This window comes from Platalea leucorodia (assembly GCF_965183815.1).
Source record: "Platalea leucorodia genome assembly, chromosome: 4".
In the NCBI taxonomy this organism is placed as follows: Eukaryota; Metazoa; Chordata; class Aves; order Pelecaniformes; family Threskiornithidae; genus Platalea; species Platalea leucorodia.
Genome location: NC_138826.1, coordinates 64,376,999 through 64,403,074, shown reverse-complemented (window position 1 = coordinate 64,403,074; position 26,076 = coordinate 64,376,999). Strand labels below are relative to the sequence as shown.

Sequence of the window (26,076 nt, the reverse complement as noted above, 5' to 3'; positions counted from 1 at the left end):
GGGCCGAGGCACCCCTGAACGGCTGCGCTTTTACTGGCGAGATCTGTGGGACTCTCTCAAAATAGATGCTTTCTCCTTTTATCTCAGGGAGAAAATAACCCTTAAAAATGCTGCTGCTTCTCCTCCCACTTTTCCTGCGGAAGGGAAAGCTGCTTTTCTGGGTTTGATGAGGACAAGAAGCTCACCTGCTCTCCAAGGCTGCCCGGCACTTCGAGCAGACGCCCAATTCTTCCCCCTTTGGAGAGGACCACGATGCTGCCACCAGGCAGACGGCCGCACCGTCGGCCTCCAGACCTCTGACAAAACCAGGACGCAGTAGCGTTACTTGTAGGGCACCTACTGCAAGGACCTTCCTTGATATGGAAAAGCATCATGGGGTCGAGGCACACCTTTTCTTTCATAAGCAATTTGGTCAGACAGCCCGTCGCACCCCGGGCTACAACCAGTCGCCCTGAGATCCGTTCCCAACGCGCCTCCTTTGCACTCGGAAGCTAAGCAGCTCCTACGCTTCTGCTTGCCCAAACACCGGGCTCTGGAGATCGCAGTCACAGCGGTGGCGATGGGGACTGCTACTATCAGCATTTTCAAACAGATATTCAAGCAGAGCTCTGCTCCTCAGAGTACTTCCAGAGCAGGCTGGGAAGTTCCTCATGAGTAGGAAAAAAAAAAAGTGACAGAAAAGGGGTAAAAATACGAATTGCTGCTTTTCGTGAGGAATAGCATCATAGCACCACCAAACTACTTGGAGCTGAGGGACCAGAACGTGCAGGCACAGGGGTTTCTCCAGCAATCCAGTATGGTGCTCAACTCTGAATTTATGGTAAACTATAAAACACAAACACAATTACAAAGTTCCCCACTGTGTCCATTTAAACACAGCTAAGCCTAGGTGTGGATTTGTGTTTAAAGAAACAAGCCACAGGAGAGAAGGCGCAGCAGGGCCAGCAGCCACATGGCACATTTAATTTCAAGGGAAGAACGCCTCACTTCAACATGCAGATGAACAAATAAATAAAACCAAGTATATTTTCTGGCTTCTTTATTTAAGCCCATTCATTACACTGTTATGGGCACCTCTGTTAGGTGACTCGCACAAAGCTTCCCGAGAGACTGATCAAGAAGAGTGCCAAACCACAGCATGCGGGAACGTGGTCCCCTTTGAGGCTGGGATGAGGGCTGGGGTTCAGCGTTCGCCAGGGCTCAGGTCTTCGCAGCAGTTAAGTGAAAAGCAGCTGTTAGAGCCAGGCCTATCGTGAGGAGGAAGAGAAGCACGCTCGGCAGAACCGCACTGAGAAGAGTGGAATAAAGCACACAGAAGAATTAGCCCAGATCAAGTCAAAGTAAGTTTATTCATGTGAGATCCGTCTGAGCACAATCAGACTGAAAACCTTTCTCCATCTGAGCACCTTGAGGAAACACACAGAACCAAAACCCCAGGATGACGACGACAACAACAAAACAATCCTGAAGTCACAGGCACGCCTCGCTAATTGAGGGCGGCCTCAAAGCACCGCCGCACACTTAGATGCAAGCCGGCGGGCAGCTTGTGCTGGCAGCGCTCACGACACATCTGACACTTCTCAAGAGGGGACACAACTGTTTACAGGAAGCCATTTGTTACAGGGGCCTGCTTCTCCTCCCCCCGACCCCGGCGACGTCCCTTTCCCACCCCACCTTTCATCAGAAGCTTATCTAGCGCCCAGACGGCCGGCCAAAAAGCTCATCCAGGTTGGAATTTGAAACCACAGACTTGCAGACACCGTGACTGGGGCAAACGGTGCCACCATCAATTTTAGAACTAAATTTCAGGGAGTTTTGATTCTATTTGTACAGGGGCTAATGAGTAGCTTGGGATGTGAACACTAACCCCGGGGCATAATTCTGAGAACAGGATGATAGATTCTCAGTCTCCTGCTCTAATTATACAGGCAAAAATTGGAATGGGAATGAGAAGAGACAAGAACAGGATTCAGGTCCCTCATCAGCTTAATGGCATCGTTTTCCCAAGCACTGAAATTTTTCGAGGTTAGCAAAAAATGCAAGAATCACCTCCACCAAGAAAGAAAGAAAGAGACTCTCAAAAAGAGTATAAAATGGAGCAACTGAGTTTCACAGTAAGCAAAGCTGTGCACAGAGCCATCACTGCAGAAGCAGCAATCACCAAGCAACCGTTCAATACAGTAAAACCGTAAGGCACTAATAATGTTCCACTCATTACAATCAACATATGACTAAAAATAGACATTCATAAATTTAAAAAAAAATAATAAAATCACTGTATATTTTTAAAAGGCAACTTTTCCCATTTAAAAAATTTCAAATTTTCAGCTCCAAGAATTTTGCTGCCCCCCGCCCCCATCCAGGCATCGCTGCCTAGTTAGATTGAGTATTTGATCAGAAGTTCTGCTGGTTAACACATACCTATTACAATGAAACATCCCAAGGCATAAGCAGAAAACAATTTGTTGAGAAGTTCCTCAACGATCCCATTACCATCACCAACAAACGTCAGAGATGTCAGTCGGTCACCCTGCTTACTGAAGTACTGCAAAATACTCAAATACCACCATAGCAAGCGCAGTCACATGTTTTAGTGCTGTCTTGCATCTACCTTTCTCTTCAAGATACAACTCAAGCTTTAAAACCCTGGAGCCTGAGGTCCCCTACGCAGCCATAGGCAGAGGAGCGTGGGGGAAGACAGCAGCACTCGCTCACTGATGCCATTCCGTGAGTACGCTTCAGTCCCTCTCTGGAAGCCCACGTCCGAGAGCAGCCAGGTCCCTTGAATTCCTTTAATTCCATTCTGGTTCTCTTTGCTGGAGATGAGCAATTGGCCAATGAGTATGAAATCCGTGACACCTGCTTTCTTCAGAGGGTCACCTGACAGTCCCTTTTTGGTCAGTATTGATCAGAGTTCAAATAACAAAGCAGTAGTGAAAGCATTTGTGTCCCATTACTGATCCCCAAAGCCGTTCAAGGATCCTTTAGACACAAAGGATCTATTAAGGCTTATTCTCAGAGATCACAGTAAAGTATTGCACACTATTTGTCTGCTTAAATAGTTAAAAACGGAAATCTCATTTCCCAGAGATCAGTAATATTATTATTATTATTAAAAAATGCTAAAAACAACTCTGGAGGTAACTTCTCCACGTGAATCTACTGGAATATGTGACAGTTAATAGCTAGGGATAGCAGAGGCCCATCTGTGCAGAGATTTAGCAACGGCATTTTTCAAACAACTGGACAGCGCAAATTCCAAATAATTATTTTTGCCCTTTCTAAAAGCTAAAGTGATCGTAAATTTAGGCTACCCATTAAATGCGCTGTATGATTTCACCGGCACAACAGAGCATTCAAATTCATTGCAAGAGAGCCTCTCCCACCGTCAGTTTTAAACAGTCGACCTTTGGTCAGGACATCCAGAAATAAATAAGAAAGGGTATAGCAGTGAGACCACCCAACAGGAGACTCTAGTGTGACTGCTGACAGGGAAGAGTCTGGTAGGCTGGGATGATCCGCCAGTCCCGTGGATTGTCTAGCTTAGGTCAGCAGCTCCATGATGTGAGTGGTCTCAGGACGGGTATTTCGTACTTCACTACTGAGCTCGCAAAGGCAAGTTAATCAAGTCTTGCAGAGCCATTTTGAATTAGTCCAAACCCGGAGGATGTAAGAAACAAGTCTCCCAGAGTTTTGATTAGTGTCTGTACAACAGTCCTTCCAGAGGCGAGCAGCAGTCACGCAGCCAGCATTCGCAGGTGCCGCTCATGCAGAAGCAATTTGATCTCCCTCACTATTAATGGTGAAATGAACAGGATTGTTGAACTTGTCTGTGAAAAGAAGCATATCCAGGACAATTAGCACAGAACAACCGTAGCTGCAGCCATCCTGCGCTCCAACGTGCATTCAAGGCCTCCCCAGAAAGATACAGGCTAAGAGAAGCAATGACAAAGTGGCACAGCAGATGGAGGACTGACCTTGCAGGCCTTCCTCCTGGCCACCTCTGCTGCTTACCAAAGTTTGTCAGCACAGATGCAAAGACAATTCCTGGCACTTCCAGCAAGGAAGAACAGGTGAACTGTACAGCATTCACCACTGTGGCAATGCTGAGGAGATCAGGGCCTGAATGGGCTTCTCCCCTAGTGGTATACCAGGGCAAGGCATTTTCATGTTAGTTTCAAGATCCTCATCACTCCTTCCACTAATCTACAAGGGCTAACAAATGAAGCAGCTTAACTTCAGCTCCATGAAAATATTAACAACTACCTATCATGGAGATGAAGGAGGAAAAAGTCCTGCCTTGGAAGTCAGTTGGGTCGCATCAGCTTTAGGAAATACATACAGGTATTTTTAGACAAGTATTTCTGTGCCTCTGCCACAACCTCAGTTCCTGTTGGCCAATGTGACTTTAAAGGATCCAAAATGAACCCAGCTGATTTTGACAGCCTGAGGCAAATGGACACCATAGACCACTCTGAGAACGGCATCAGAGTTTGCAGTGGCTGCAGAAATAGATTGCATGTCTAAGTCACAATTTTCAGGTTCTCACAAAAAGTTTCTATTGCAAATTGAACTTTGACAAAGAATTTTTAAAAAGGAGATTTCTTACCATTAGAATAAAGAAATAGAACACCCACATCCATCCCAGGTTCTCCTGGATCAAAGACACTAGATACTAAAAAGGAAGGCGAAGAAAAAATTATTCAAACTGGGAAGATATGCATGACTTTCAGGCATTACTCTTTCATTTTCTAGAATTTGTGGGCTGTTAACACTCCGTACGGAGCTGATCACAAAACCTTCCAGCTGATCTTCTCCTGTCAGAAGAGATGACTCAGGACAGCAGCCTTTCTGTACAAAACCCACAGCCTCAGCAAAGCGGAGATACCATCCTGAAGCTTTACAGTAACTCATAGCAGCATAAGGACAGAACTGAACTACAGTTTCAAAGGGTGACAAATTGACTCCGCTGAATACAAGGTTTTTGCATAGAACACTGGGACAGAAGTGGATGTAAGTACTCTCAGAAGAACTAAAAGCTCTAGAATGGCTTATAAATTACACAGGACGCATTTTCAAGAGCTGTGCAACCACTAACTACTTAACCCTTCATCGTTGGCAAGACACTTGAGACTACAGTCTGTTCTGAACTTCATCTTGGTTCAATAGGACTACACAGGCTACAAAAGAAAATGTATTCCCTATTAGCAGATTTATATTCAGATGCAGTACAAGGGCCTCCCTTCTTCGTTACTGGGTATATTAGCACAAAACAGAATCTGAATTTCTAACATGTTCATTGTGCATTTGCTGTTATTCACACACCCCCAGAATGACATCATGGTTGTCTCTGTTGAAATAAATGCAATGTTAGAATGGGAGGCAGGTGGAATTTTTCAGAACTAAAGACCCAATTTTTATGATGACGTAAGTTTGAATGGTATGTGTGGGGGAAGACAGAAACACTGCAGACAATGCAAGAAGAACAGTGAGTGTAACAGTGCGCTTTAAGATGTCCACAAAGCACTTGTAATTTTCCATGTTTAATGGAGCTAAGCAGCATCTTTTCTATGAAATAGAGACTGAATGATTGTATTTATCAAGCAATCAATGGCAAGTACAAACCCAAATCCCTTTCCAGAGAGGAAACTTGTATGCCTTGCTGGCATCCTTGGTATTTTACCAGCACTAGAGGATGCCTGGAATAAAACTGGCTCCAATCTTTCTACTAAATCCTCCCCTCCCCAAAGCGCCACTGTATTCTTCCACATAGTTAACACTTGTATTTGAGAAGAAAGAATGTCCCCAGTGGGCACACTGTCAGCTTCTTTTTCTGCAACAGTCTAGTCTTCAGACCTCTGGCAGCATACTGCATGGACTATCAAAGCAAGTGGTGCTGGATTTACAAGGTGTAAAAGACATCCATAGATAGAAAGGGGAATCACAAATAAGAGCAAATTTTAAATTACTGTATAAACACTGTAACATTCATAATAGGTATTTGAATTTTACTTGGTAACACAGGTAAACTTTTCTGTAAGTGATGGTTTTGCTATTACCTTTGAACAAAAAATCCCAAACAAACTTCAAAATATTTTATTTTCACTCTTTGTGAAGCTGACCTTTACTTACTTTTTGGAATTCAGGATATGAAAGTCTCTAAAATTCATTTGAATTATGAAAGTGCCATAACACTAGCACTATGAATACTTAGTTTAGTTCTTAATTAAATTGCTTCCATTGGAAGCTTAACACACATATGTTCCCTTGGTTGTTTCTTAAATAAAGAAATAATTTTTAAAAGTCCCCAGCCTTCTCTTTCTGTCTCTCTCCACGCAACTTCGGACTGAGGAATGAGCTAACATCTCCAACCACAACACACTCTGCCTCCTTCCCCAGACCTCTGTTTTCCTTTGGTAGCCTCACCTGGCCCACTGCAGCACCAACACTGCCAGTTCCATCCACAATTCCCGTGACTGTTGCCAGAGCCTCGCTGCTGCCTTTCACCAGATCCTGGCGCCCCAGGTCAGCAGAAATTGCAGAACTGATCATGTTAGAAGGGCCTCCGATGAAAAATCCTGGAAGTACCAAGAAAACAGCCTTGGTGCAAAACAAGCATGAGGATAGATGCTCAACTGAACATCTTCAAAATACGGATTTTTCTACCATGCAAAGCTCAGGAAAAGGATGAAGTCTAGGGACAGTGATCACAGACTAATTGCAGGTAGAAGTGTACCCTCACAGCTGAAGCATACGGTCATGGCACACCTTGTGTACTTGGAGTACGCACACAGAAATTGCCAACAAGCACATTTTCATCCAAAAGCAAAACCGAGGTAATTAGCTGTGGCACACTCTGCAAGAAGAGTCAGGACACACCAAACTGAACACAGAAAGCTACTTCTGAACAGCACGCATATACAAACCCTCAACACGAAGCAGATTTAGACACATTTCTACTTTGGAGTAGTACACCCCCATGCTACTGCCTCAGTCTCCAGGGACTGGTGAAGGAGATGGAGGGGGAAAAAAATGCAACAGGACAGAGTTCTGAAGTAGGAGTGTTTGAAAAGAAAGGCTCTATTCATGTAGGCTAATCTTAATTCCATAACACAGCATAGTATGTCTGGTAGCACACAAAGCTTGTGACCTCTCAAAGTACACTGGGCATTTGGGGTTCTGACAGACAAACACTCTCAAATCTGAGCTGCAGCTCATGACTTTGCCGTATATACACCTCCTCAGATACCAGATCACTGCTAGGTATTTTGGCATAAATCCATCCTCATCACACTGAGCCAAGGCAGACCCCTTTAGTTCCAAGCCATTATTCTATACAGTCTATATTCTATACCTACCTCTGTAAGGCAGTTTTCCTACAGCTGTATTCCAAAAGCAACAAAAATTGGGCCCCGGCTTTCACTCTTTCTGCAAAACCAGCAGAGATGGCAGCACACACAAATGCATTACCACCACCTGAGGCCGGTGTTACTGATTTTTCTGCTATGTATATATATGTCTACTAGCATAAAAGTGGCATTTGATAAGTTACCTGTAATTGTCATGATCACAGCATTGATAGGTTTGCTGTTTGGAGAACCTGCAAGAGAAAGACCAGATAAGTGTAAATAAAACAAATGAACTTGAGAAAGCCACTTATTTAGGATCAGAAAGAAGCATGCAAACATCCAATTTAAACTGCCTGTTCAATTAGCTACATAGTGACAACAATAACTTCTATTTGACTAGAGACTTTTACAGAGATTAGTCTTAACTGCAAAGGCATTTAGAGACTAAAGATCCAGAAGTTTCCCGACAGTAGAAAAGTCACCTTTGCCATTAAAATTTTGTGCCCTATTTTGATATCAGATTTGCCCGGCTCTGGGTTCCAGCCCCTGTTATGCCTCTTTCTATGACACAGAGCTTGCATTTACCCTCCTCTAGTAAGAGAATCCTCCCTCTGTCTCTCTGGGAGCATTAAGACTCAACTCGATCTCTCCCACCATAAAGTATTCAGCACTTGAATCGCCCTTCCGCTCGTTCTGAATCTTCCAAAATCTTTTTTAAAATACAGAGAGTAGATCTGGAGGTAGTAATCGAGCAACTGCCTAAACAATGCTGCAACAATAAAGCAAAAAAATGCAAAACCTCATATCCTCACTCCCCCTTACAAAGCCATGCTTGGGTATCTACAGGTTCTGCTTGTCTTTCCAGGAACAGCATCATACTTTGTACGTACAACTGGTTTTCCACTGCAGTCTCTCACTGCTTTTCAGACACTGTTTTCCCCAATACCTCACTTCCAGGCATCACCTGAATTCCTTACTAACCGCTTCAATTTAGGGCCCAGACATGGTCAAGTTACAATGCATAAGACAAGTTGCAGCCCTCTTCACATATTCTTAGGCCATTATTACTCTTATGTGCAACATGTGATGACCATGAAAAGGTTTCCTGGTTTGGCTAATGGAAATTTAATTATCACACTTCAATAACTTTGTATCACCTGTCTGAGCCCTCTGCATCTAGCTGGACAGAACTAAGCACAAGATACTTGGACCTCTGGCTGCTCTGCTATCTAGAACAAACTTCAGACTTTGTCAGCAATAATTTTACATGTGCTTCCAATTCACTTTTGAAAGTAATGAGTTAGCAGAAGAGCCTACAAAACTCCACTGAACTCCACCAAACCAAATCCTTGCTATTTAACGATTATACCTTATTGACCTTACTTTGAGACAGTCTGAGTAAGCCAGCATGCTTCTGAAAGGCATGCTTTACTGTTCGTGTCCAGCTCTGGCAGCGATTTCTGTCCGCAGATCTCAAAGTGCTCTATAAAAGCCAGTCTGTATCGCCACCCCATTTTGGAGGAAGACACAGAGAAGTGAAATGACATCCCAGTGAGTAAAAGCACTCTGGTACCACAGGACACCATGTCTGAAGAAACAAAACTGTAACACTTAGAAGAGCTTCATAGATGTTTCACAGAAATGAGATCTGCCTGTCTCCTACTCAGTTTCCCTGACAGACTCCTTTCAATAACCAATCATCAAGAACTGTATCTATTATAAAAGAGGCAGAAACTCTTCAATTTTGCCACTTAGAGAAGCGTAAGTGGTGAAGTCCAAGAGCTTCTGCCGTCTTTGTAGTGTATCTATACTCCAGCACAGACCTGTCCCCAGGTTCTCTTTCCTCTTACTAGAGGAATGCACCTGAGATTTCCTGCTCTGCCAGTTGTGGTGTTGATACAATGACAATGCCAAAAATCTCATTGACACTGAAAAAGGATCAGTACCATAACTCACCAGGACAGGAAAATTCAACCACTCAGCTAATTCTCTTCCACCTCGTTAACCAGAGAACAGATTTATTTCTGTGCAGTGCCACACTTAAGGCAAAATAGACTAAAAGGCACCATCCTGATCCAGAAGCAGTTTTAAGACCAGAAAGCATAATTAGAACAGGCTGTGCTCTGGTTCTCTCCAAGAAGTACCAAATGAACCTCTTACCGCTGTGCAGCAAAAGCATACTCACGGCTGTATCCAAAAAGAGAGCCTACAGCACAGAGCAGGCTAATTGCTAGCACTGGGGCTCTCTTCTGTAGCACATCAGAAATCAAGCCCTGGATAGTCCCACCTGCAAAAAATAAACCATTGTCAGGCTCAGGATGGTGATCCTCACCTTGAACAAAACTCATTTCACTGAGTGCAGTGGCCTCTTGTCTTCTCATCAATACACATTTTCTCTAAAATCCTGAAAACTGAAGTCTCCTTACTGCCCCAGACACAGAGACAACAGTAAGCTTAAGCGGCTCAAATAGCGCAGGAAAAATTACTCATACTGCTTTCCCAAGAATTTATTACTTTGTTTTTTTCTGGCACGCAACTAGCCAATGGTCCTGCTTTCCTTTTCCTTGCCCTATAGGGCCATCACAGCTCTAGGATCACCACAACTCTGGATGCAAGCAAGCTTAACGTTGTGGCTGGTTTCTTTAACAGAAAGTGCAGGAAAAGGCAGTTCTTTTTCACAGGGAAAGCATTAGCCCACAGGGGCCTCACATTCCCTGCTCTCTCCCCTACTTAGGGTAGGTGCAACTAATTGCAACAAATGCCAATAACTGATAAAAATCACCTTATGTATCATTGCTACCTCTGTAGGAACTGCTCTGCTGGTAAACACTAGAATGTTGAGAAAGCCTAACACAGAAAAGGCCACAGAGGCAAAAAAACTGACCCTGAACAGTCCAAAACAAGGATGTCTATTCTAGGAAAGCTAACTGGACAAGGTAATAAAGCAAGAAACTGAGCACAGGAGAGTGGAAGTCTAAACACACATACAATATGTTCTTTATTCTGGAGGAACAGGGTCAGATTTTGCAGCCAGCAGAAACAAGTGCAATTACATTTTATTTCTGAACATAACACAGTTGTGCCTGCTCTGCTGAGATCTGCGCTGAGTCTGTTCTTAAAAATACAGGACGGAAGGGGCAGTACACAACCCAGTAAGTCCAGATCTAAACTCTCCCTCAAGGGTACAAGTCAGAAAGGAAGTAGCAAGCAGCAGGGACACCATTTTCTGCATGGCATTTTTCAAGAAGTCCTAGTGAGTAAAGAAAAATGCCTGCTGGGGGTAATGTCCAAGAATACGATAGTGCCCTTTAAATTATATGTAAACTCTTTAGGGGGCTCACATATTGTGTGCTTTAGGAAAAGGAAAAAAAAAAAGCCAAGCAGCCACAGACATAACTAGACTTTTCATATATTCAGTAAACAGCTAAACAGCTGTTCCACATGGAACAGGACTGCTCTGAGCTGCATTCGCTGTCTTTCGTTTTCAAGGGCAACTGCAGGAAGATGTCATTCACTTGCTCACTCACCTATGATTCCTCCCACATCATACCAGATCGAGAGCTGGTCAGCTTCTGCTTCTTTCCATCCAAAGTTGTTGCTGAGGTAGAAGGGCAGCCAGAAGAAGAATGAGTAATTCACCAGTTTCAAGCAGGCATAGGCCAAAGAGTACTGGAACAAAGAGAGGGCCAGCAAGCAGTTAGTACTTAAGAAATGCAGACAGCGTTTCTGCTTCTTCCCATAAAGCTCTGTATCCAGCTAAAGCTTTCAGGGGGAAGTGCTTCTGCATTTCACCTAAGGCAGCACCATTATGAAAGCTTAATGATGAACATGAAAGGGAACCCAGGAATACAAAAATCACTGTCAAGAAGGTTATTTTCTTTTCACTGAATGCAAGGGGTTAAAACACTTTCAGCGTAATCTTGAGAGGAAATGACACTAGGCTTCAAAAAACAAAGGAAATTTAGTTCACCTTCTGAAGAGAAGGGAGCCAACCATATGACGTGAAACAAGCTTGAGATTTAGTCATCTGTGCATTATGCTGAGAAAAGTTACGTGAAGTAGTTCCTCTGTGCTATCTTTTGCTGCTCAGAAGGCTCATCTGCTTACAGCACCAGAAGAGAAAGCTTCGTTCATAATCCCCAGGCAGGTATTCCAGGACACAAGATGAAAGATTTGGCCAAAGCTAAGCACATGCTTCCAAACCCAACAGCCGAGACAACCTCCTGCTTTTGGCTGCTGGGCTCAAGTTCTCCTTAGCTAGCAGATCTCCTTTAGAGCTTTCACGTGTGTGGGAAAGATTTGTTCTCTGGGATTGCTGGCCCAGCACACAGAGGGATGAGGCACACTGTTTCAGTAAGGCCTCCTGATAAACACTGACACGGCAGTCCAAGGAACCCGTATTTGAAGAGGTAAACAAGGATGATGGCACAAAAAACAACCTGTTAGAATCACAGCTTTTGAACCTGTACATATATGTGTAGGTATACACTTGTCTTTGAATTTCAAAAAGCAGATTTTTTTTATATATTAAACTCCACAAAATCTTCTCTTCTGAATTTGTATTATTTTAATAGAGACATCCTTTTTAGCTGTATTATTAATGTGTTTTCACTCTTACAGGACACAAACTAGTCTCCACCATACATGTAAGACATGTAAGGTAAGACGTAAGATGTTTAGTAGAGTTCTCCTGCCTCTGGGTGTGAAAAGTACGCTGTACGAAGCAATATTTATTACAACATGCTTAGAAACTGTCTACCAGATTGAGTGATTAAACACTGAATTTCTAGAGGCTCAGGGGAAAGCTGTCTGTACTAAAACTCTTCCACCATATCACTCAGCAGGCGAAGAGAGGAACTACAGAAAAAATATGTCAAATAAAGTCTTTGTAGAATCTTGACAAGGCTTTGGAGGTTCTCTCGGTATTTGGTCTCTCACTGATCTGACACAGTGTCCTGGTTTGGCTGGGCACTGATCTGACATCAGATAAAACTCACAGACTCAGAGGTGTTCATGTTGCTGGGTTAATGCACAGAACACGTCCTCAAAATACCAAGTACAGAAACAGCAACATCAGTTGCATAGTACTTCTTTATGTTCTGGCCAATGAAAAAGTCACACATCCACTCGGGCAGCCTCCACCACTAAGAAATTTTGCCTAAAGGTTCTTTGTACATCAGCCCTTTCTTAGCACCACCAAAACCGAGCCATAGTTTATACGGCATTTAGCCACGTTAGGAAAGAACTCAAGATGGGTATGCTTTCTTTTGCCATTCCTCAACTAACGTCTTCACAACAGAACTGTGGTTGTCCAGCACTCTAAACACTGACAATCCACTCATCCCTTCTAGATTTCATGTTGCCTTAATCAAAACAACCAACCACTTTACTCATTAAGGGTATGTGACAATACTGTCCATTCAGTAGTTCTGCTTCATGATCCAATCCAGACAGTTCACACTGTATTACTGTTCATACTACTGTTTATAAAAAACACGCCTACTTTGCCACATGTTACATCATGCTGATTAAGGCTTTTCAGGCCAGCTTTCTGCTTTAAGGCAACTAAAAAAACCCAAACCCCAATATCGGTGCCACAGAGTTCTATGTGATGCTCAACTAGCAGCAAAAATCCTATTCCTCAGGGCAGCATAGCTACCTTACCAAGAAAGCATCCTACAGAAAGCCACCTTTGCTGATGGCCTCCCTTCTAAATTTGGCAACAAAAAGGGCATGATCTCTCCTTCCCTTAGCTGGCTCATTACATGCAATAAATGAAGCAGGGGTCCAATGCGAAGAGCAACATGCAACCACGTACCCGGACAGTGTTACAATCCATGCGCACAAGGGTAACAGTCCCAGCCCCAAGGTTTTAACAGTGTAAGAAGTCAGATGTCAACAACTACAACATGTGGTCAACGTATTAACAGTGATGTCAACAAATGCTGACAACAAAAAAGTCAGCTTTATGCTTAACAACATAAGTCAGATCTCATTCAGGAATCTGTGTCCTCACCAGTACTACGCCCGGAAGGCAACAAGCCTGGAAGAAACCAATGGCCTTTGGCTGGTTGTCAGTGTCAGTTGCTTGAATAGAGTAATTCCGGTCATCATCATCTGCATCATCACCGCCCATTAAAGGTCTGTTGGCATCTTCCTCCACACTGCCGTCTTCATCTGCTCCAAGCTCAGGGAGGCCTAAGTTTTTACAAGGGATATGCAACAGGAAAAACGGACCACAGCCTGTTCACCCTCTCCCCACTCTAAAGCTATGCTCGCTTCTTTTAAGCAATTCTCCCTTCTAGCAATTTCCTTGCTCTCCCATACCTCCATCCTCCTTTGGCTTAGAAACTCTTCTAGATGGTGTTCTGCAGTGTCGCCAGTTTCTACCCTTTGTCTTCTAGCGCTCTTGAAAGTATTCTGTCTGATCGTGGCGTCGGCTTTGTCTGTTCTGAGTGTCTGGCCATTAGTTGGAAGACACAACAAATTAGTGCACTTCCCCCCTTATTTAGTGGTTGGGATCCTCGGACCTGGCTCCTGGGTACCGCTTCCCTTGAGCGTGGAGGCTGAGTGTACCAGCAACTACTCAGACAGCTGCTGCCTGTTAACGCCTCTGCTGGAACGCAAACCCTAGGAACTGCGCTACGCTTTCTGGGCTGCTGAGTGCTCTTACGAGCGCTCTTTATGGTAGCTTTAGTGCTACCAACTTTATAGCCTTTGCAGGCACCTGGAAAACCTCCTCCATGGCCCTGTCAAAGCCCAGGAGTTCTTTGTTTTCCTGTTACACTTTGGCTTGCCTACCATCTTCTCAGAGAAGGACCATATCCAACCCGAGAGCTATTTAACTGGCTGCGGGAGACCTGCAGATGAAAAGTACTTTCCCTTCCCCCTGCACAGTTAAGGCTTGCCATAGTTTTCTCCTGCAACAGCCAGTTATCAGTTTGCCTACTGTTTCTTTAAAAAATACTGATTTTCCAGGTGAGGAAAAACTGATAATTAGGCACATCCTAATGGAGATGTTAGTGCCAGGCTGGTTTATTTTGCTTTTTAAAACATCCAGACCCTATACACATGATGCACAGTGGCATTTAGTGTGATCTTGGCGAGTAAAGCATTTGCTCCATTAAATACACTAAAGTGCAACACCATTTTATAACAGCCCTGAGGATAAGTGCTGTCAGAACGAGCAGTACTTTTACTACTACATGGAAAGCTGCAGATCTGCTTTCCATGAAGGGACTGAAATGCTAAAGCCCTCTTCTACTTACCCACTTCCTTTGGCGATGTCAGGAGCCCAAAGAAGACAATGACTCCTCCTGCAAACTGTACCGAGGCAGTCACCAAGAAAGCATACTGAAGACAAATAAATAAAAGATTATTTTTTAAAACACTTTCAGTTACACAGGCTTCCCTGACTAATGAGGGTTTCTTTACATTCCAGCCTTGTCAGAGAGTAAACACAGCTACGACAACCCAGACTACATCCATAAAACTTAGAAACAAGTGATCTCCATCTCCTGAACAGACTCTGTTCTATCTAGGCTGAAAGACCACATTGAAACAGCTGGTTTAGTGTACTGAGGTGACAGCAGTGAGACAGGAGCTCACCCAACACAACCACAGATCCAGCTATACTGGAAGGGATTCAAAGAAGGGTCGAACACCAAATTCAGACCAAGTTGCTCAGGGCTTTGTTCAATCAGGTCTTGAAATCCTCCAAAAGACAGATCCTCCAGGCTCTGGCCCCCTGTTCCAATGCTGAACTAGCTTCACAGTGAAATAGTTTTCCAACCATCCAGTTGGAACCATCCCTGCTTCACTTTATACCCACTGCTTTTTAGCGCTCTCACTGTGCAACCCAGGAAGGAGTCTGGCTCCGATTTCTCAGCAACCTTCTCACAGGCTTTGGAAGGCTGCTATTTGGTACCCTAAGCCTCCTCATCTCCAGAGTGACAAGCTCAGCTCTGTTAGCCTGTCCTCAGAGGTCACGCGCTACAAGATGCACTGGTTCACTTACATCCCCTGTATTCAATTGCTTGCCTGCAGCATTACAGCAATGTAGCGTCTGCCTGGCCTCTTCCCAGCTACAGAAGCTATGCCTCCATGCTTGTCAGAACCTCACCACTATTCAGCAGCAGTGACTTTGGTTAAGTGAGAACCTGTGACGGATGACTCAAGAGCACCTGAAGCCACCCAAATCAGAAGAGGGTATACTATGACGCTAGGGCTCTTCAATAACATCAGTCCCATTTACAGAGAAGTCTCAGGCTCATTTCTCCCAACTTGGAAGGCTCAGGAAAGGAATACCCTTTCTATTCTGCCTACTGCTTGCTACCACATAATTCAGGAAAATGAAACTGGACACTCTGAGCCTGTTGTCTCTCAGAGAGAAGAAAAGAAACTAGGTTCTCACAACCCAATCAGACATGCAGTCCTAGCTAGAAGCCAGACAGCAATACCTACCTCATAGCCGTATTTGAGAACACAGGAGGCAAGGAATGCCCCGAGGATATTTCCCACAGATGCACAGGCACTCCAGAGTCCAAACACAAAACCTCTCCTGCAGAAGGGGAAGAAAATTTAAAAAAGGCAATGCGGGGAGAGGTGACATTAGGAGCAAGAAAAAAAAAAAAAATAACATTTGAGTGAACTTTAACATGAATAAAGTTACAGCATTCTCCCAGTCCACTTCAAAGAGACTCAAAGGTCACTTAAAACACAGAATAACTTGAGGGTACCAAATAGATAAGCGAGGAATGTTCTATCCTGAAACATGTGTGTTATAGTAGAGGTGAGCTGGCAACAAGAGGGTTACAAGCTATGGCTAAAGCTCATGTGCAATACCCCAAAGTGACAGAGTTGAACCTACAATGAGTCAGTTTCCATTTGGTCTCTTCAGTGGTAAGTAGACAGAAACAGGTTTTCCAGGGGCATGAAAATTCAAATTCAGGCACTCTGCACTACAGGACTTTTGAATTTTGAACCTGTGCCTTTAACACATATAACTGTGTTCACACCAAGCTGTTCTGTGGCTCCAGAAAAAATTTAAAAAGAGATAATAGTAACAAGTAAGGCATATTTCACCCCACATAGCTTTAACTCTAATTCTGACCTAACAGTTGGCCTTTTTGGTTCGAGGTCAGATGAGTCACTGAAGAAAACTCAACTTACCCAGCTTTTCCAAACCAATTGCCCATGACAGCAACCACACAGGGCCAACCAGTAGACTGCAGCAAGCCATTCACAACCCAGAGACAGCAGTAGAACCACTTGTTGTAGAAATGCAACCATTCTGTGAGTGTGCCAAAGATGAATACCTAGAGAGGAAAAAAAAAAACAAAACCAAAACAAACAAACAAAACAAACAAACAAACAAACAAAAAACCCCCAACAAAACCAGAGAAGAAACCCTGAGACTACTGCTGAAAGCCAGGCAGGAGTGGGGTCCTAAAAAATAACATTTCAGGGGGAAGGTCCCCCACAGGGGCCAGGCCAGAGGCAAGCCTGGCATTGTTTAAGAAACGGCTCAGAGCTAAGAGCACCCTCTGCTGAGCCACCACAGCACTGACTCCAGAGCGCAAACAACTCCAGTGACAAATGTGCTGTCATGGCACTTCCACTCCAAAAGACTTTTATCTTTGTAAATAGCACTGTTATAACAGGAGAGGAAAAGAAAGAGACAAACACTTTCAGTAACAACGCTAAAAATACAGTAGCCTCTTGATGTGCTATTGTACTGACATCTGAATCCACAAGGCTCTATGCAAACACAAAACCCTCAGCAGTCATTTATCTTCGCAAAATTTAACATAAATACTACAGCCAGGTCTCAAATTACTAAGAGCCCTAACCCAAACTAGCCAAAATAAACACACTTTGTGGCACACAGTGCTTGATGCATGTCTGTGGTCATGTGTTTGCAGAACGCAATAGGCCATAGTGCGGTTTGTAGCCACTGGGTAAATCAAAAGCACTCCACACATTTTACCACTACTTTAATAACCAGAAAACCACAATGAGATAAAACTGATTCACACTTATCTGCAGTGGCTTGAACCTGAAGAACCCTTTTGTTTTAAGCGGACATTCTTTTTTGACACATACCCTCCCAGAAATTACAAAATAAGTAAATGAATGCTTAGTATTGTTAGCATGTCCTTTAAAGCAGAGAACAAAGATTGCATTTGGAAGGAAAAGCCTTGATGACAACATATGTGGGCTGGGAGAACAGTTATAATACAAAACAAATACACCAATCTTGTACAAAAGCTGTTGACCAAGTCTCTAGACAGTGCCTCAAACTTAGGAATTTCCTTCTGACACGGTATCCATAAATAGATATTTCAGGAAGAGGCGAGTCATCTAGCGTAGCTCTGTGCTTTAGACAATGCAATAAGTGCATCCAGGACAAAGTTCTACACGCAGCCTTTGAGACCACTGAGGTATAGCTACAGCTCATGGGCAGATTCAGACAGAAACAGAGCCTCTTCTCCCCTAAAGTAAAACCCTACCCAGAAACCCTAAGAGAGATTTAGAAATCACACTAGTATGTTCCAACTTACCACCAGAGCAGAGGAACACATGCCAAAAGACAAAACCCAGCGTAAATTCAGGCGATCCCCAACTATGCCACTGACAAAAAGACCCTAAGAAGAAAACACAGCATTAAATAAAGCCACAAGATTTGCATCTGTTACCTGCAAGAATTAAAATGATGTAGAAGGGTCAAGCTGATCCAAACATTGTTGTTATACCAACTTACAGTTCCATTCCAACCACCTCTTCCACCACCAAAAAACCCTGCTCATAGTTGTTCATTAAATTTCTTGGTTTCAAAAAATTCAGCTGTGAACTCTTGGAGAGATAGAATGAGCCCTCCCACCCACTGGTGATAGGGGTGTGAGAAATTCTGAAGTGATAGTATTTCTCTTGCATTTGTTAACAAGCATCTTCACATGGGTGATAGGCATGGGCAGAACTAACAGAAATTAAAGGAAAAAAAAAAAATCTGCTCCTGAACTAAGCTTTTTAACTGCATTAGTGCTAGGCAAGTCCAAGAAGAAGATCCTGTTCATCCCCTCCAAATGTGGGTATGATCACCCCAATAATATTCAACCAAAACTCAGCAGCTTTGGGTTAATTTTACTCACCATAGCATAGGAAAACAAAAAGATAGTGTCCAATGTCCCCAAGAAGAGAGTTGCTTCTTCTGCATTTGGAAATAAATGGCTGCTGTTCCAGAGCTACAGAGAGAAAATTTTAACAGGTAAACAGGGAGAGGCATAGCTCATTCTACTCTTTTTCGATGGAAACCCCAACTCCAAAGCAGAACAGCATCTGGCCCCAGCAACCTCCCATTCCTCCAACACTTTAATTATCAAATCAAGAACAATTCTGGCATTATCTACTGCAGAAAATGTCCACTGCCACTTCGCTTCACTTCTAAAGGGCAAGCTACCAAACCAGAAGTGAGAAATGCTCGTTCCACCTTGATCAAGACAAATGACTGGCAAACAAACCCTACTTCTAACAAGCATGCAACTGTCAGACAGCTTCTTACACAGAAACACTGATGAGCATCTTAATGAATAATACAATAGAGGCATATTCTATTTTATGTGCAGTATCTCACCTGTACTTATCTTGCTGCCTTCACTAAATGAATAATTCCTTTAAAATATTTGTAGCAGCAACCATAATAAGAAATGACAGACCGCAAACAGAAAAGAAAGAACACAAAAGGAACAAGGGGAAGAAGTAGTCTGGCTGGAAACTATTTACAATAAACTCCAGTCACTAATGTTGTTATTTCTTTTGTGCTTATCCTGAGTTTCATTTTACTTTCAATATGATCAAAAAAAGGGAAAAAGACTCAATTGTCCCCAAACTAAGATTAGTGACATCAGCTGAAAACAGCAAGCTTTGAGGATGACTTGAAGAACGAATAAAGTTATTCAGGACAAAGTTTTCTTCCCTCCCTGCCATGCCCCCATTAGAAAACAAACAAATAAACCCAATCCAAACCTGACCTATGGATGCACCTAACTCAAATATCATCAGTTTTAGTTTGATTCTGCCTCTCCAGGAGAACATCCTGTACAGACAACATTAATTACACATCCACTTAGTTTAAAAGATGTAACATTGGTAAGGCCTATTGACACAACTTCTGCTTAAGTCTCATGTGTCCAAGAAAACTAATAAATCCCTTGAAAAATACTTTTTGCCACTTGAGGCCACCAATACCTACTCACACTAGTAGCTTTCAACTTTTAACCAAAGATGTCTGGAGGTGCACAAGCTATTAAGAGTCTTAGAAAGATAAAAGAACCAAATCTTTTGTCATTAGGCTTAAATTCATTAAACAATCTCCGCAGAACTCGCAAATCTTTGAAGGCTGAAAAGTATAGATCTAAGCTGTCCTTCTAATAAAATCATACTAGGGCCTACTCACAAAACAATTGCAAAACATTGCTATACTTTAAGAAATATTTTTAAGTGTATAAAAATAAAGAACAACTGTAGTTAAAAAGATATACCGAAGTTCCACATTGATAGCATGTGATTTCTCTGTTCATGTCCTTAATCTATCAATTTCCCAAAACGCACTTTACTGTTAACTGACGTAATCTAAATTGATACCAAAAGGACCATTTTGACCATTTTTCTTGATCAGACACATTCACCCCAACATCCATCAAACACTAAATCATCTATATAAAAAAAAAAAAAATCAAAACAGCTTCCAAAATACACTAGTTGTTTGAATGTCAGTTAAGGAACTAAACACCCTATAGTTCATTCTAGCATCCCTGAGATGCTCACTCCTTTTTACCGTACTATAAAATCCTGAACACATTACAGGCCCAATTTACTGTTTTCACTTATCACAAAAAGTCAGCGTTTATCATCCCTCAGTCAAATGTTCAAATAACCAATGATTTCTAATGCAGACAACACCCAAGCAACTGACTTGGAACTCCCTGCTCTAACAGATCTCATGGCCTGTGACCAAGCTGTTAATTTAAGATTTCTTCCACTTCTCAAAAGCATCGGAACAAACCACTGCTAAAAACAAGCATGCCCCTAAAATTAGGACTATGGGTAGGGGCTAGGAGGTAGTTCTTGCATTCCCATTTGTGAGGTGCAAGCAGTACACAACTTGCTTTTCTGTGAGCAAACACTGCTAAAACTCCCACTGCTTTCACTGAAGCTAGGATTTTACAGACAAGGGGTACTGGATAGTCAGCAGTTTTGGAAATCAGGCCTTTTACATGTAAGATAAAATGTCTTATTTCAGTATCAATTTAGGATAAGCAGCTAGCACTTTCAGACAGCTTTCTTCTCTCCTACTTCGGCCATCCTTTAGCAGGGTGGAAGCAGAAGCACCACCACAGAAGAAAGCCGCAGCCAGGGTTTTACAGAGATCCCTGTAAGCCCGTTAACAGCTCTCATTTATTGCCTCCGACACTTCAGAGGCAGGGTCCTCTGTCCCCCTCCTCCCCCACCTCCAAGCTTCTGGCTGCTACAGAGACTCTCCTGGGGTTCCCATTTCCATTGGAACACTAACTTCTTGAGAAGTTCCTCGCTGGGGATCACTAGGAGAGATTTCACCATCACCTGATGATCCAGAAAACTACAGTTCAGACACCTGAAGTTCCCGCTCACATTCTGAGAAGTGTCCCTGATGGACACCTAAAGGGGCCTCTTCGGCACCACAAGCTCAGCATACTGGAAGTTACCCATCTTTCTTGGCACTTGCCTATGCCTTGTGTCCTTACCTCATAGGGCCGGAGCTCAGGGGCTGTGCTGTTCAGGCAGGCAGGAGTCCATTGGCTGGAAATGCTGACTTTGACATTACTGAATGTCTTTCTGGAAGCATGGAGCAGGGAATAACTGCCAGAAAACACACAAGCACAGGTTGGCCAAATCTTCTCTGGAGGTCAAGTGGGAAAGGGTGGGGACTCAAAATAGATCATGCTGTCTAAGCAGGCAGCACAGCAGAGGACTGGCAGTTTTGGAGACAGTAGACAGCAACAGGAACCCCTGGTATTATGGGTGGACACACGGACTTTAGTAGGGAGTTGTGAAATAGGGTCTTGACTGGGAAGGACTTCCTCTTTTGTTTTTTGAAAGAGAAGGTGACTGTGCAACAACAATTAGGTACCTCGGGGGAAAAAAAAAACAATAAAGACAAAAGAGAAGACGCACTCATCTAGCTAACCACCATTACAAGTGCTCTTCCAGAGACAGATTAGGTATCAGTGGCAGTATTGCTGTGAAGATCAAAGGATATCAGCACGGCAAAGTTTGTAAGGGGATGCAGTATGGTATTCCAGCTGTTGCCAGCTGGTGTAACAGACAAGCTTTCAACAAACAAATCTAGTAGACCTTCAGATCTGAATCAGTGACCTCTCTGTTCTAGAGGCCTGTCCACCTTCTGCAAACAGCCACTTTTGGGAGAGAAGAGGACCCCAGAAACAACAGCTGCATGTTCCATCAGTCAGAACAGGCATTAGAGTTCTGAGCATCAGGGTTTGCTTCCTTCCTCATTTCAGCTAGTTCTTCCCCACACCCACCCACATTCACCCTTCTGCAACAGACGGCTGCTGGCGTGGCACAGTCAGCCTCACCTTTGGTGCAGGCCCTGTTTGTGGTTGGATTCCCCAGGGGCATAGCACACTTCACTCCACTCCTGCATGACTCCCAGACCGGTTAGTATGACCAGCCTTTAAGTTTGTTTTCAAGGCTCACAGCCAAAAGTTAAGACTATTTCCCTACCTTTATTCTCCTTCTTTGGACATGCCCTCACCTCCCCAAATTCAGCGAGATGAACACATCTCTGTGCAGAGGTACACTCAACCTACCTGAAGAAGGTCAGCAGGAACACAACAATATGATGGTGGGTGCAATGAGACACAAGGCCTCTGTTTGCAGGCTGCCTCCGTAAGCTTCCAGGCAAAGCCATCCTCCTGGCAGCCCGACCCTTGCTCCTGCCCTTGGCCACAAAGGCTGGATCGTGCTTACGTCATTTTTCTTCTCACTTAAACAGAAGAAGGTGGGAAGGGAAAAAAAAATATTTGAATTAAAACACATGTATAAAACACAGCTGTGTTCCCCAAACAGCTGGAATTCAGCAGGAACAACTCTATGCCATTCCTTCCCAATTTGTTTCATATTGCTACCCATTTCATCACCTGCACGTTCCTTGACACCTTCTATGCCCAAAAATGTCTTTTTACTCCCATTTGCCCAGTACCCCCGTGGTTATCCTCCAACCCACTCCTTTTTTGTTCCACTCCTAGCAGATGCCTCCTCAGTGCCTGTCACCAGAGGAGTTCCCCCAGGATCTACCAACTTCCAATGTTCCCATGTTAAAGATCATTCTTTTACGTACATGGTGCACTACAGAGCAGTCATAAATAAACTAACTTCCCACTGCTACCTGGCTGGCTATAGACTGGTGAATAAGTCAAGAGAACAGCATTTGGTTACTGGTGGGGAATGGTTTTGGATCTAACTGCCTCTTTAAGATGTTGTTGAAAGAATATATCCAAGAGTGGACTTGCACAGCTGGAAAAAGGAAAGCAACTGTGAGGACAGCGCTGAAATCCAACAGCTAGACTGCCTGCCTATTCACTCTCAAGCCCTACATTACAGCTCCATCTGTCACTAACTCTAATGAGTGTACTCTAATGAGTACAGCATGTGGCAAGTCATACTCTCCCGTCCCCTACCTGCAGGGCACGGGTGACATCTGCCTAAACGTCTAGATACCAGGTATTATCAGTACTGAGGAAAGGCTGAGACAGACACACAGTTTCTTAGCGCTGGCTCATGCCGCACTGCTCCACTCGGTCAGCTGTGCTGCACGGCTGAGGGGCCGTTTCTGCAAACCGAGTCTGGGAAACGACCCTGCTGGGCAGCGAGGTGGTGAACCTCTCCCCGCGCCCCCCTTTGTTTTCCTGGCAGAGATCTTTTCAGCCAGATTTCCCTGCCACAGCTCACAAAGCAGCTACACAAAAACTTGTGCTCGTGCAACAGAGAGCGCGGTGCAGAGAAAGATATGCTGTAGACCGATGTCACTACTGAAGTCAGAACGTGATTCTGTTTACGCTAGCTGGCTCGAGACAGTTAGACAAATCAGCTGGCGGGAGCTGCACCTTCAAGAGACATTGAAACACCACACACATTCTGAATGGTGAGGAGAGGTAAAATAACCCACCACCCCTATTCCCCCAAAGAATCAGAGCTGAAGTAAGAGAGAACATAACGCCTTTGTGTTCTTTCGTATCCACAAGTGTTTTTTGTAATGATTTGTAAATTTGACAGAAGACTTTTAGAGTTCAGCTTCACAACCTCACTTGGAGAAATTAGAAGTCATTGCCCAGACTCCCTCTTATCCACATTTCTGCTGCTGAAAAGCCTGTGTTTCACAGAGATTTCTGCTCTTCCTTCTAATAACATTTAAAAGTTTCACCACAACAACTTCCACTGTAAGAAGTCTTCCTGTCCTGTTCTCTCAATGATGATGCATACCTGACCAACAAAGAGATGCCAGCTACTACTGCATACATTAACCATAATGGAAACCAAGGCCACATCTGACCTCCAAAACAGGGTATGACATGGAGATCCTCTGAGTAACAGGGACCCAGCTATTACACCTTTGAGACACTAGAGTAACATTTACCCTACACCACACGTGAACGCCTCCATTCTCATCCAGGAGAAATGCAGCAAGTCTGTACAAGATCTGAGACTGCATCTATGCAGCCCAGGTGCAGCAGAGCCACGTTCCCATTCGTCCAGCTAGGGCAGCCCACCCAGGTCCAGCAGCACCTTCTAGTAGGGACATGCTTCTAGGCTGCTTGGGTTCACACAGAGGGAAAAAAAAGAATCACCTACAGTAGGAGCTGTGGGAAGGCAAGGCTAAGCCTGGAAGAGGCATCTTTGCGAGTAGTCTTGAAACTACATCCAAGGTCCCAGACCATTTCTCAACATCAATGAATGAAAACTCAGCACCCACACAAGTATCGCACGGTGCTGCTCCCTTTCAGGCAGCAGTAAAACTGCTCAGGGCTGTCTGCCACGCAAGCTGCATGGAGAAAGGAACCCAAGGCACTCCAGTTTCCCGGCACCACAGTCCTCACAGGCCTGTGAAGCACGCGGTCTGTTGGTCAAACACAAGAGCTTGTTCCCCTCCCTTGCCTCTCCCTCCCCTCCCACCAGGCAACACAGATAACAGAGCTCTCCCCAGGAAAGCAAAACGCCGCCAGTTGTGCAACCCTGTGGGAAAAGTTCCTTCCGCCAGTAATCAGTTCGCAGCCCGAAGCATGAGATTTACTACTCGCTTCATGTCAACATATGCAAATATACATCTTATTTATCCAAGATAACAACTCTTTTTAAAGCTCAGACCTGGTTTTGACCTTAAAGTCACCTATTTTTTTTTATAGCATTTACTATTGAAATTTTCTACTCCTCAGAGCTTTTCAATCTCAGCTAGCTTTCTAGAAGACGACCTTCTGGCACAGGATGACACTTTTCACTTATTTACAGTGTAGAGAGGACCATGAAAGATTTTGTCTTCCCTTTTTTTCTTTCTTCATCCTGTCCTTTTTATATTCAAAACTGGCATTCTCCCTAGGCTAGAAAAGTATGCAACTAAGAGTTCATCCTTACAAATTAGTCTTCTAATTATTCTGAGAATGCCACATTAAATTTGTAGTGGAGGGGGAGCAAAAACTAGGAGGCAGGATAAACCACAGAACTCAAGGCAGTGAAGCACAAGCCTTTAAGAAAGGAAGAGGACCGCATTTCGGGTGCTAGACTGCCTTGTCTGCTTGTTTAGCACTTATTTACCTTCAAGCTAACCAATATTTTGAATAAACCTTTGTTAAGCTTTCTGCATTCTCCCTTACCCCTTCACTTAAGGTCAAAATAAGACACCTTAAGTTCAAAATAAACTTCCTTAATACCACCCTGCCGACCTCCAAAACCAGAATTAACATTCCCGGGACTTCCAAAGTGCAAAACCAACAAAGGGATTTAAAAACAAAAAAACAAAACAAAATAAACCAACACGCTCCCTTATGCCACCTTCCCCAACAGACGGAAGAGGCACAAACGCGGCCCCACCCGGGGCCCCCCGCAGCCGCCACAGGCGGACTGCCCGGCACCCGAGAGCCCCCGCCGGCTGCCGCTTGGGAGGGAAAGGCACCGAATCGATCCGAGCACGGTCGCGCCCGCCGCGGAAGCGACAGGCTGACAGGCCGCCCCACCGGTAGCCCAGCTCCAGCGGAAGAGACCCGGGCCCAGCGGCCCGGCCCGGCCCGGCGCAGAGGCCGCGCTCCCGCCGGCGGGCACGGCTCACCTGCGGCCGGCTGCCGCGCCGGCCCCGCACGCTGCCCCGCCCCGCTGCGCGGCTCGGCTGGGCCGGTCGGGCCGGCTCCCCCGCTGAAGCGCCGAGGCCAGACGACGAGGACGCGGCTCCCTCCCCTCAGCAAACCCCCACCCGGGCCCCGGCGCAGGGAGCCCAGCGGCCACGTCCTCAGCGGGGCGCCGAGCCGGCAGCGGCAGGGCGCACACCGGCTCCGCCACAAGCGCTGGCCCACCGCGGCCGTTAAACCGCCGCCCGCCCCGCGCCCCCTTGCCCCCCCGCCGCCCGCCCCCGCGTACCGGGCGCGGCGGCCAGCGCGGCCCTCAGGAAGCCGGAGGGAGGCGG

At 44.6% G+C, this 26,076-nt stretch overlaps 1 protein-coding gene across 2 annotated transcripts; it reads right to left on the bottom strand.

The window, feature by feature from the left end:
* Positions 1-1,698: 1,698 nt before the first annotated feature.
* SLC37A3 (solute carrier family 37 member 3) lies at positions 1,699-26,064 on the bottom strand. 2 transcript variants are annotated; one of them, XM_082308329.1, is made up of 15 exons: positions 26,031-26,064; positions 22,217-22,392; positions 21,131-21,245; positions 18,500-18,592; positions 17,912-17,995; positions 16,521-16,666; positions 15,813-15,909; positions 14,618-14,702; positions 13,366-13,547; positions 10,877-11,018; positions 9,535-9,636; positions 7,553-7,600; positions 6,427-6,578; positions 4,610-4,675; positions 1,699-3,830 (listed from the first exon to the last, which is right to left on the bottom strand). In XM_082308329.1, the coding sequence occupies exons 2-15, from the start codon at positions 22,315-22,317 to the stop codon at positions 3,738-3,740; spliced, it is 1,506 nt and encodes a 501-aa protein (XP_082164455.1). In that variant the 5' UTR covers positions 22,318-22,392; positions 26,031-26,064; the 3' UTR covers positions 1,699-3,737. The 2 variants fall into 2 exon arrangements, with proteins under 2 accessions (XP_082164455.1, XP_082164454.1); XM_082308328.1 differs by lacking the exon at positions 26,031-26,064 and adding an exon at positions 25,726-25,855.
* Between the last annotated feature and the right edge of the window lie 12 nt (positions 26,065-26,076).